At 47.9% G+C, this 11,926-nt stretch overlaps 1 protein-coding gene across 3 annotated transcripts in view; it reads left to right on the top strand.

Annotated features, from left to right (window-relative positions):
* The first annotated feature begins 1,214 nt into the window (after positions 1 to 1,214).
* The window catches only part of TMEM272 (transmembrane protein 272), a 28,831-nt gene continuing 18,119 nt past the window's right edge, over positions 1,215 to 11,926 (top strand). The window contains exons 1-2 of one of the 3 annotated variants that reach the window (XM_076364160.1): positions 1,215 to 1,482; positions 5,666 to 5,745. In XM_076364160.1, coding sequence (XP_076220275.1) covers positions 5,688 to 5,745 — 58 coding nt within the window. In that variant the 5' untranslated portion in view covers positions 1,215 to 1,482; positions 5,666 to 5,687. Of the gene's footprint in view, positions 1,483 to 5,665; positions 5,746 to 11,175; positions 11,231 to 11,926 lie in introns of those variants that run through there. The other 2 variants (XM_076364163.1, XM_076364161.1) reach the window with 2 other exon arrangements.

Raw genomic sequence — 11,926 nt, 5'->3', positions numbered from 1 at the left:
AAAAGATCTAATAATATTTGGTGGTCTTCCCACAGTGTCATGCCCTGCAGCGGGTCTCCTTGAGCCACACAGTCCCCTCTGAGGCCCCATGTTGCGTGTGAAAGATGTGACCTAAAGAGCCAAAGCAGAAGAGCAAAGGCTTTGATCGCACGACGTTTCATATGTTAAAACCTTAGTTTAGACTGAGCAGGCGCAGTACAACCTTCCCTGCTGCCTGGTGTTACCTGTGCTCAGAATAGGAGCATCCAGGGGATGAAGCAGCGGGGAAGAGCTCAGTATTTCACCTCTGCCACTCCGCTAGGATATGGAAAACAGGCGGTCACGTAAGCATGCGGTCAGTGCTTTTTCCAGCGCACGTGGCCATGCAGGAGGGAAAAGCATGGAGAGTATAAAAACCGGCACGTGCTTGTGTTTGTGCACACGCACGTATATTTTGCTGACCCAGCAGCATGCAAAGTTAGCCATCAAACACCATCCTTTTCCTTCCCTTGGCTGACCCCAGTGTGGATGCCCTTTTCTTAATGCAAGACCTTTAGCACTGGGAATGATATTGGCGATGAACTGTGCAAACCTGACAGCTGAAGGCAGAATTGTTCCTCCTGAGCCGGAGCAGGCACTTTGACAGCTCCCCGCCAGTGACTAATGCAGCAGGTAACCTTTTCTTTCTTTGCGGGGCCTTTCTGAGAGGATTCAAAACACATGTCAATCTTTATTAAAGCTGTCACTCCTCCCGCAGAGGTGCTCTCCCTCAAATCACTTTCTCTTGTACAGAAACAAGGGCTTTCCAGAAAATGATGCCACACCTATAATTAGACCTGAGATACCAAATTGGCAGCTGCCGATGGAAAGGTGACCTAGCAAGTAACCACCTAACAAACAGACCTTTGCCAGGGTGGCACAAGACATATAAACTAGCCAACGGTTAAGGTTATATACGTGGCAGTTTGCAAAGAGCTCTATCAACTGCATCGATAGGAAGGGGGGGAAATTACACAAAGAAATTAACTAAGTACTTACCATTCACTACTGATTTCTGAATAAATGATTTTTTTTTCTAAAATAAAAGACTTTGTGAGGGAAATGTCTTTTTTTTCCTCCAGTACAGTCACAGATGTGTGGGGTCCTTTGCTTCCCCCTGCTGACACCCTGAAACGGCGCAGGGTGGGCTGTGGCTCCAGCCAGCCGTGGGAGTGGGGAAACTAATGAGGATGGGCTCTGCCGGCAAGCACTCCCGCATCCCACAGCTCCCACAGTGCTGCTGCCGAGAGGTGTGCAAGTGGGTGGCCAGAAGGAATAACAGCAACTGAGCCCCCCCCTGCGCCTCACCGCCCACGGGCAGCATCCCGGGGAGCCGAGCGCGGCTCTGGGGTCCCACTGGAGAGGACTCTCCCAGCCAGCTTTCACTGAAGGCTGGATTTTGCGGTTCCTCTGCCTGGTCTCCCATGCGCAAGTGAACGGATTTGGCACCCACAGCACTCTCAGGTAAGAGGGATTTGCTGGGAAGCAGATGATGTGCCGGGATAAAAGCCAGTGTGGGGCTTTGTGGTTTGTCAGGAAGAAATCGGCTCCAGAAGAGGACTTTGCTCTGAATATTTTAGAAAAAAAAAAAAAGAAACCATCCCCTCTAGCAGTCTTTAGAGAAGGGACCTTGCTCTGGAGGGGCTTGCTGGCCCACGTGCATCTACCATGTCCCAGCAGGACCCCTTGTTGAGTGGGAATTAGGGTCTTAAGAAGCTCCAGTGACTCTGCCTGCTGTGTTCATGAGTGCAGTGTGGGGCACCTGAAGTCGGGAGAGAGCAGAGCTCAGTTTGAGAACACCGAACATCGTAGAACAAGCGTGGAGGTGGCTCTTGTTTGGGCTGACATATGGTGGGGCCAGCATGAAGCTGCCTTTAGGCTTTGCTGTGGGTCAGGGATGTGCGAGTCGGTCAGTGCTCGTCTTCTTTTGACCCGTGTAAGCTAAACATTCAGGGTAAGAATAATGACCAGAAAAATAGTTCAAAGATAAAATTGGCTGAAATAACAAAAGGACTGGGATGGAAGGTCCGTGCAACAGAGACTTGTCACCACTGCTTGTCAGGGACAAGGAACTGAGTTACAACAGAAGGGAGCAATGTGGGACACAGTGTGAGCGCCAGGAGGGCAGCAGCCAGCGTTCGGGGGCAAACCTGGCCACCGGCCACCAGCAGAGCGGGCACTGAATGGGGAAGTGCTGGACAGGCTGTGGAAGGCACAGGGATGCTGTGGCTCTGCTGTGGCTGGGTTGCAACCTGTCACCCCAAAAAAAAGGCTGTGTGGAGAAGTCCCAGCCACCTGCAAGCGGCTCAGAAACTCATCCCCACCTTGCTGGCCCTTGGGAACACAAAAGCAGGTCCCTTCACCTCGAGGAAATGACCCCAGGGAAGGGGAAGAGGTCCAGAAGCTGACTTTGGCCTTTAACTTTTTTTTCTAGTTGTGGCTGAGTTTTCCGGTTTACATGTGACTTTCCCAACTCACCAGCAAACCGGGAGTGGGCACTGTGCAGCAGGACATCTGCCCTGCCTTTGCATGCCACCAGTTTTCACGCTGCACCACTTGCAGTTTCCTGCGAGTTTCAGTGATCGTTCAAAAACGGGAACAAAACTACTCCCCAGCTGCCTGGCTGCCGAATTGCACTTTAGTACCCTCATGCATTGGTACACAGGAAAATATTCGTCCTTAAAACCCACAGCAGCTCTGCAGAATCACCAAAGGGCTAGGGGAAAGGGGCAACACCTATTTATCCAGCAAACACAATGACTTCTCTGAGGGATCTGTCAGTCCTGTAGGAGTCAAAGTCAATGTCTGAGGAAGGAATGAAACCATCATCTGGTGGTTATGTGTGTTGTGTCCTTGTGTGAACACGTTTTGTGTGCAGCCATCATGAATTTGCTTTCTTTAGCTCACCTGCTAAAACTGCAGGCACAGAGCTCTGATTCACAGTCATTTCTGGGCTCCATCACTAGATGGTGACATGCTCCCAGACACCAAGTCCTCCTTCAGTTAGGCTGCTTTTTTTTCCTTCAGTGTAAAATAACAGTAAATTTAGACAAAACATATGTTTTACCCTCTGCTTACAGAAATACAGCATTCCCAGCCACATACAATTCTGCTCAAGATAATTTGGTATTCAACCAATTTTTAATATGGCATTGGTTTTGTTAATGTGGTTTCTGTAAGAATTACTGCTATAAAAGTAATTCTAGTCATGAACATTTACATAAAGACTAATATTACTGATCTCTGCATAATTTAGAACATATTTGTCAGCAGCCAACAGCATACTCAAAATGAATGCCTGTTTGTGCACTTTCTAGGAACAAATCTGCACCAGAAGTTTTAAAGTTTAAAATTAATGTGTCATTTTGTTGTGGAAACTACGTTTCCCTTCCTCCTTCCTGTTTTCCCTGAGCATGCAACAGTGCTCATTTCCTTCCTTAAAATATTTGTCAATAGTTGCAACCCAAAGGCACAGTATTTGCTCTTCTGAAGAAGGTTTGGTGGCCAGGACGAGGAGTATGCATTCCCCAGAGGTCAGGCACTCATATGTAACCTCCATTCCAGTCCATCGTTCAGTATTGATGGAGATGTCCACTGGGATTTGCAAGGCTTATTACAGCAGTAACACCCATCAAATGAGGCTTGTGGCATAGTATGAAGATGAGGGCTGGAGAAGGAGAGCTAAAATTCATGAGACACCTGATGTGATGATGCACACTAGAAACCTGGGTGCGTACGTTGGTGGCTGGCTGCTACACACAGGTGTCTCAGCATGGGTTACTGACCCGGTGGGATGTCCAGGAAAGCCTCAGTCCCTGCTACTTGCTTGGCTGCTGTCCTGGTTTCAGCTGGGATAGAATTAATTTTCTTCATAGTAGCTAGTATGGGGCCATGTTTTGGATTTGTGCTGAAAACAGTGTTGATAACACAGGGATGTTTTCGTTACTGCTGAGCAGTGCTTACACAGAGTCAAGGCCTTTTCTGCTTCTCACACCACCCCACCAGCGAGCAGGCTGGGGGTGCCCAAGAAGTTGGGAGGGGACACGGCTGGAACAGCTGACCCCAACTGACCAAAGGGATATTCCATACCATGTGACATTATGCTCAGCATATAAACTAGGGGAAAGTCTGGCCGGGGGTCCACTGCTCGGGAACTGGCTAGGCATCGGTCAGTGGGTGGTGAGCAATTGCATTGTGCATCACTTGTTTTGTATATTCTTTTATCATTATTATTGTTTTCCCTTTCTTTTCTGTCCTATTAAATTGTCTTTATCTCAACCATTGAGTTTTACCTTTTTTTTCGATTCTCTCCCCCATCCCACTGGGGGGGAGTGAGTGAACGGCTGTGTGGTGTTTAGCTGCCTGCCAGGTTAAACCACAGCTGCTCACCAACAGGTAACGCCAGACCTGCCTCTATTACTACTGTCACTGCCAGGAAATAGAAACTGCAATGCCAATGTGCAAGGAGCAAAACCCATGCCGTTCCCCACAGCAGCAGAGGGTCCTGTGCTGATGCAGCTCATGGGTCTCTGGGCTTACAGGAGAAAGCAGGCTCCCAGGAGATGGCCAGCTCTGCTCAGCCATGTCTGGTAGGGCTTGGACATGCTATGGAGGGGGTATGGCCACATATCGGCTCAGTGGTATCTTCAACACGTGTCTGGGGCCCTGTGGTCCCTGGTAGAGTCTGGGCCAGGTTGGGATCTGCATTGCATGATGAGAAATCCCACTGAGGTGGGTTTCATGTCAGCTTAGAACAGAATGAGCTAAGCTTAAATTATTGCTCTTTAATCATTACAAAATTTAAAGAAGCTAATTTGAGGCATGTGCAGAAATGCAGCTCCCCCCCATACCGGCCTCCACCACACACACCTTCATCTATCACACAGTTGGTATTGGTGGTAGACCTGTGGTGACCCTGGTCAGAGGCTGAAGCTTGGAGCATGTGTGTCTGTGTGTGTGTATGTGAGCTTTACATGCTCCCATTGATGCTGGATGCTACTTAACTGTCTGGTGCTGCCTGACGCCCAGGCCTTGGATGCCTAGCTGCTTGCTCATCTCTCACCCCACCTCGTAAAAATTCTTCTATACAAAGAGCTAACTTTTTAATCCAGCTGCTTTTTTATCAAAGGCATCTTGTTCTGGGTTCCCTGTGGTTTGCAGTTTTTATTCTATATTCCTCTTCAGAATCTTTCTCAATCTTAAAAACTATTTTCATCCTCTCTCCTCCCCTTTTCTTTATTTAATTCACTTTTGCTCCCTAAATAATTTTTGCAGAGGTTTGTGTAGTGAACCCTACCAGTTTCACTGGGTTTTCTCATAACAGTTAAATACACTTATCCTGCTCCAACCTCAATCAAAACCAAGATAGATCCTTTTATAGTTTTCAGGGACACAGCATTAATACTTCTCCCCCAGCCTTCCCGTGACCCCGAAGCTTTAACATCACCAGCAGGCAAGCCCAAAGCTGCTGGAAGGCATACCTGACTCTGGATATGCCACACTGATGGCTGCTGTCTGGATTTGTGGATGCTTTGGGGGTTTTGGGGGGTAGTGAAAGCCTGCTGAAGTGTGTGAGTGACTCTGAGCCAAGATATTTAGTTAGTTAAAAGCACTTTTCCTAACCATATTCATTGCTGTATCCCTACAGACACTTCAAAAGGCGCTTCACAATGACTGCTGGCCTGGAGAAAGCCTGCCACCGGTGCATATCTAAAATTGCCAGCAATGGTAAGGCAGTTCTGGTAGTAATCACCTTCTGTACTTAAGCAGCCCCATAGCTAAGCCAGGTATATAAAGAATTCTTTCCTAGACGATTTTGGAAGCTGATGGAGCACACAATAGTAACTGTATCCTGGCAGCACCTGCCTGCTGCAGTATTTGGATTATAGCAGACTAGTATAAAATTTCAAACAAGTACAAACACCACCAAGTACCTAAATATGGGCTGCAGCAGACAACCTAAGCAATATAATGTGTTTGTCTCCTGTTGCAAGTGGTACCTTACATGTAGTCCAGCAGAAATACTGCAGGGAAAACCACCTGGTAAAGAGCAGCGCAGCCAGCCTGGGAACCAACTCCCCCAGGAGCAATTCCTGCAAAGCAAAACTGCTGCCAGCCTGTATGCTGACACGGGGACATGAGGTCGGGGACAGAGTATGGTCAGGAATAGCCGCCCTTTCACCCAGAGCCATTTGGAGCAGAGTCTTCTTCCCTCCACTTGCCCGGCCCCTGGCACAACGGCCACCGCAGGCGCCTGTAGCCCTCATAAGCGGCCACGTGTTGTGGGTAGGAAGCATCAGTTATCTCAACAGAGGTCTTTTGCACAACAGCCTGGGCTCACTCAGGCTTTAAAGCAACTGGTTTGTCCCACCCAGGGTGGAGGACGCAGAGCCGACAGCTCCTGGGCTGGGTGAACAGGCTGGTTCCTGCTCTCGGAGGAGCAACGCTGCAGAAAGCTGAGCTGGGCTGGGAGCGTGCAAGGCACGGAGAGGCACAGGAGAAATATGCTTCAGGGGCGGGTTTTTGTGAGACCAGGGAAGCAGTGTCATTGGCAGGAGGTTAAAATCCAAGAGTTTTAAAGCAGCTTACTCACGCTGACTGATCTCCTTTTCACTCTGAGTTGCAAGTGCCTTTTGCTTCCACTTTTAGGCAGTAGCAATTTCTAATTCCACTCAAATGAGAAGGAAACCTCTTGACCACTCACTATAATTGATACTTCACCCACACTACTTGCTGCATTTGCCAGTCTAGGACTGCTACCTTGGGGTCTTTCATATTTGTGCTTTTGGCTTCACTTGAAAGGCTCTCAAAGTTCAGAATTAACTTTTATTAATGATTAAGCCCCTTAAATCCTTGCTGCCTTACAACCCTTCAGACACAACCAAGCCAGGGGGACAGACAGCGCTGGCCTGGGTTCAAAGTGCCCACACCCACAGGAACCCGGCACAAGCAGGGACGGAGAGGACATTTTCTGGCCTGCTTCTTCATGCTCATCATTGCCCCAGAGGAAAGGAGGGCTGGGGAGCGACGAACAGTGAGGGGCATGGAGCATGTGGTGCTTTCATTACGCCCCAACAAGCCCCCGGCAGCGGGACCAGGCTGGTGTGGGCTCCCTCGCACCCCGCAGAAAGCACGTGCAGGGGGATCTGGGCCCGTTGGTGAATATCACAATAAAAAAAGGCAAAAGCAGAATTTTCTCTGATTTTTGTTCCTACCAGTTACAAGCAAAATGTCACTGTTCCCTGTTGGTATTAAATTGCCACTGGGACTTTAATGACAACAGAGAAAATAAATGATCGTTCTGAAATTTTTTTGAAAGAATGGGATTAGTTCTGATCTCATCTATACTCTCTTACACCGGGAGCATCCTCTCGGGTACCCACAGTTACCCATGAATAAGGCAACTCAGAAATACCGTTCCAGGAAAACCATTATCTTTAGGTTTTCATTTAAGTTCAAAATCAGCTCAGCTTTAGCTATGGATCAGCTAGTGCATCCAAAATTGATTTTCTGCTCATTAAAATGCAAACCCTCCTGAAGTGCGGTGACACTTAATTTCACTTTTTCTCATTGTCCTGTGTATATTTTTCAAAGAGCGTTTCAGCACAGCCCCACATTTGTACCTATGGTCTCCTGATATTTAAATGACTCCAAAGAGTCAACCTACCTGTACAGCATAATTTAAATTCTTTTCATTCTTGGTACAGCAATTTAAGTTCAGAACATTAGGACAGTCTTTAATTAACTGACCAAAAAAAAAAGAAGGCTAATCCATTACCTTGGGTCTATTGCAAAGCAAACTGGTTGCTCTTTATGTAATGCCTAAATCTTGTTTAAGAAGTACGTCTGGAAATTAATCACAAGGGGCCAAATCTAGAACCTAAACCATGGCATAATTGTAGTTCAGTAGCTAGAGGCACGGCATAACATTCAGACAAGCCACTCTGCAATATTGCCTAACCCCCAATCTACATCTACATCATCTACATCTTGAAGGTACCCAGATTACTGGCACCTCTTTGTTCTACACCATTTCTGATGAGAGCAGCATTGCTGGTGTCAGCACTGGAACCTGGAACTTAAATTTTAGGCGGTCTGATGCTGGCATCGCTTATCTGAGTACCAAAGCGCTATTTCACTGTAACACAACCTTGTCTAAGCAAACGGTGATGGCATGCAGCAAACAGCTGGTGGCCCTGAGCTTGGATTTGGTCTGCAAGTCAGTTTTATCACACTTCTCCTGCCTCCGGTGGTAGCTTTGCACTGGGACTGGAGACCTACATGGGAATGGCTGTTCCTTACACCGAATCCTCCAGCTGTGGAGTGTCTAGTTTGGTCAAGGGATTAAATCACCCCAGGGGTGGGATTCCTGCCATTTGTCCCAAGAGACTGTTCCATCAGTGTATCTCCTTGCTATGGCACTTAGCCTCATGGACAGAGCAATCTTTGTTTCTGCTCAAGTTCACCTCATGTCTCTACCTTCATAGCTCTTTGGATCACTCACAGGTCCTTTTCTGAGTGCTCAAACCTTGTTGTTATTTTCTCTCATTTAGCCATTGGCTAGCCAAGCTGAACAGATGTAATTCTTTTCCTTCAAAGTTAGTTCATTCAAGTCTTTTCTGCATATCTCATCTGATGTAGTGACATTTTCCTGTCACTCAAAAGCCCAGAAAGACACGCAGTATCCACAGCTACCAAAGCCATGGGCAGACTCATCCCCAGTCTGTAAAACGTATGACCTTTCTGGGGCTTGTTCCCTGAAGAAATTCATTGAGACTTGCTCTGCCACCACAGCACCCCCACACACTGCATCCTTTCTTTTCTCCAAGTCTCTATCAGTATGGGATGCCTGCGGATACTGTGAAGGAATAAAACATGGATGAAAATATCCGCTACCCATCTGCACCTCTGCCTGTTACACTGCCAGTGTCCATGCTGCTGTACAGCACACGGTGACACTGCTTGTTAAGCTAGTGCACTACCATCTGCATCTGCCTCAGGGCATGATCAGTCTTGGAGCTGGCGAACCGACCCAAATTTGCTCACATCCAGACTGCTGAGAGTCAGCCCCCTTCAGAGCAGTGCTCCCATGGGATGTCTGAAGGGATTACTGTGAGTTTACACCCAGACTTTTGCTCCTCAACCTGTTTGTGCAGATAAATCCAGGGGTAGCTGCAGAATTTGCTTGGAAGCTGGTAGCATCTCATTAGAAAAAAACCCAACTTTTCCTTTTTTTATCAGGACATAGATTCATGGCAAAAACCTGACAGGCTACAGAACAAACAGCATTTGGGAGTGATGGCTAATGTACACAACAACTCATTTATTACTGTATTTATTATAAAGAGCTTGTCACACACTCTACTGAGTAGGTTGCACTACAGCCGTATTAGCATACTACCTGAGAAGAGTGGGTAGGTTGAGATTTATACTCATAAATCACTTCTGAAAATCCCATGAGGACTCTTCTTACCTGAAAAGAAAGAAACTTTTCTCTGTCTTCAAAATAAACAGGGACAGCCTGAGCTGATTTGAAACTTCCAAGTGCTTGGAAAAATCATGGCAGCAATATAAAGTCTGAGGAGCCCACAGGTCATGTCCAATACTGCCTCCAGATCTGTCCCACATGCCAGAGGACAACTCATCTGCTGCATGCCCTGAGGCCAGGCACGTAACAGGGGATGGAGAACAAGGGGGTAGCAGAGGGAGGGGAGGAGAGCTGCAGTGCAGGGGCATTGCTACAGAAGATGTAGCAACTCAGGTGTCAGACAGAAAGAAAGAGAAACCATGATGTACAGTCATAATGCTAACGGTGATTTCAAGTTTGTTTACTTCTGTGCCATGGAAGAGTGTGGGGAGACCCTGGCAGGAGTAACTCAGCTAAATAGCAGATTTATATCAGCCAACTGTCCTGCTGGGCAGGAGACACAAAATCTGCACCCACCGATCTGACTTTTGTGCCCACAGATTTCAAGGAATGTGCAAGATATACAGCCACTTGCTCTCCTCTTCCTCTGTTGTGATGCCAGACACGAGCTCTGCCCTTCACCCATTTCCCAGCACATTAGGATTTGCTTGCTAATGCCTCCCAAAGCAGGACTTCACCGGTGCCCCACCACGCGCTGCCCTGGCAGTACAGAGGAGGGGGCTCTCCTGCCTGATACCCTGACACCAGCTTCATGGAGCAGATGTCCTTCTGAGCCATGCCTGGAAACACTTCCCTCTCCCCGCTGTGTTTTTAGAGACTACCAGCCCTTTTCTTGCTACTTTTTCTAGGAATGGGTCCAGGGACTTCTCTGACCAGCCCGTGAGGTGATATCACTGGCTTAAAAATATCACAAGCCCCATGTGTGAAACTGCACAGATAGCAGCGTCCTCTCTGCAGAGCTGTGCTACCATGCGGCAAATACCATTTTCTTGAGCAATTTCTCTTCGGACCAGAACGGGGCAGCACAACCCAGACAAATCCAGGCAGAGAGTGTGTCCCGACTGAACAGCATTTCTGTGAAAACCCCACACGTTTTGGGGAAAATGGTCTTTAGTGCTGCTAGCAGCATCGAGAGCGGCTGCGGAGCCCTGCCAGTTGTGTAGTCAATTGTTGAGAGTCTCACTTTGTTAAACACGGATCTGGAAGCCTTCCCAGACTATGCATCTGCCCCTCCAATTCGAGACCTAAGAGGCTGTAGCTGAATGGGGAGATAATGAGTAAATACATTCCCAGTGACTGCTTTGGGAGGGGAATTAATGAACCATTATCTTTTTCTCTTGAGCTGCGAGTGGTCCCTACCTCCCATTTCTCTCCTCCAAAATCAAGCTATCGGGTAGATGCTAGACACAAGCAAACACGGGCACCTGTGTGCCAGATGCGCAGCCCCACATACACATGGGTCCCCCTCAGCCTTTTACAGAGCTTACTGCAGCGTCCCTCCCCGGGGGTCAGACAGACCATGTGCCGCACGATTAAGAAATTACATGATGCCTCCTCCTACCAGGCTCCTGAGTACTTGCCCGTGCAGCAAGGGCAGAAACAAGAGGTGGCTATGAAACCACAGGCAGAGGGGTGACACTGCTCTGAGAGCTGTGCCGTGATGACAGGACTTCTGGCAACACCAGGCAGTCGATGCAGCTCCTGCACACCTGGACTACGTTCATTTGGATACCAGATAAATGAGTTGCCTAGGCTGTGGGCACTATTTGCAGGTGATGTTCACAGGTGTGTTGGAAGCCCAACTCAGCTACAATAACATCTTTTCTGAATATGAAAGTAATAGTTTAGATAATGTAACAGCAAGAGGACCTAGCATGAAATGTGACATGTGGTGAAAAAGGAGGCTCTAGGCTGAGTTGTTCTAATGAGAGGCTGTCAGTGTTTGAAAGAGCTTAGTCAAGTGTAGGACACTATTCAAGCAGAGGAAGAATTTCTGTACCGTGCAGCGTTCGAGAGGAGAGCCTGAGCAAAAATGTGTGTGTATGAGAGAGAGACTGGCCAACAGGGAGAGGAGGAGGGGGTGGCACAAAGGAACTGAAGTGCTTTCTTCAGCTCAAAATATCTTCAGTCTCTACCAATTCATAGAGATAATAAACATGCTACTTCTGAGAAAGAAAGATGTCTCTCAAGCGCTGAAGTGTAAGATCCTCGTTCTCTGCTGAGAAAACCTGAGCAGCGTGTGGGAGATGGTGTGTTCCCATGAAAAGTGTCTGTGAGTCAGAAAGCCTGGTGGATCTGCCCTGAATTTTGATGCTGCTCCTATGTTCTCTGTCTCAGTTTCTCCTTCTGTAAAATGGCAGCAACGGTGCTTCCCTTTTTCTCTAAGGCACCCTTGAGGGTGATGTTTTGGCAGTGCTGCAGAGTTTCCCAGAGTAGCACTGTACGTAGGGTGCTGGCAGTGTCCCCGCTCCTGCACAGCGA

The sequence above is a fragment of the Aptenodytes patagonicus genome, chromosome 1 (genome assembly GCF_965638725.1).
Source record: "Aptenodytes patagonicus chromosome 1, bAptPat1.pri.cur, whole genome shotgun sequence".
NCBI lineage: Eukaryota > Metazoa > Chordata > Aves > Sphenisciformes > Spheniscidae > Aptenodytes > Aptenodytes patagonicus.
The sequence above is the reverse complement of the archived record's forward strand: the minus strand, read 5'-3'. Positions and strand labels throughout refer to the sequence as shown.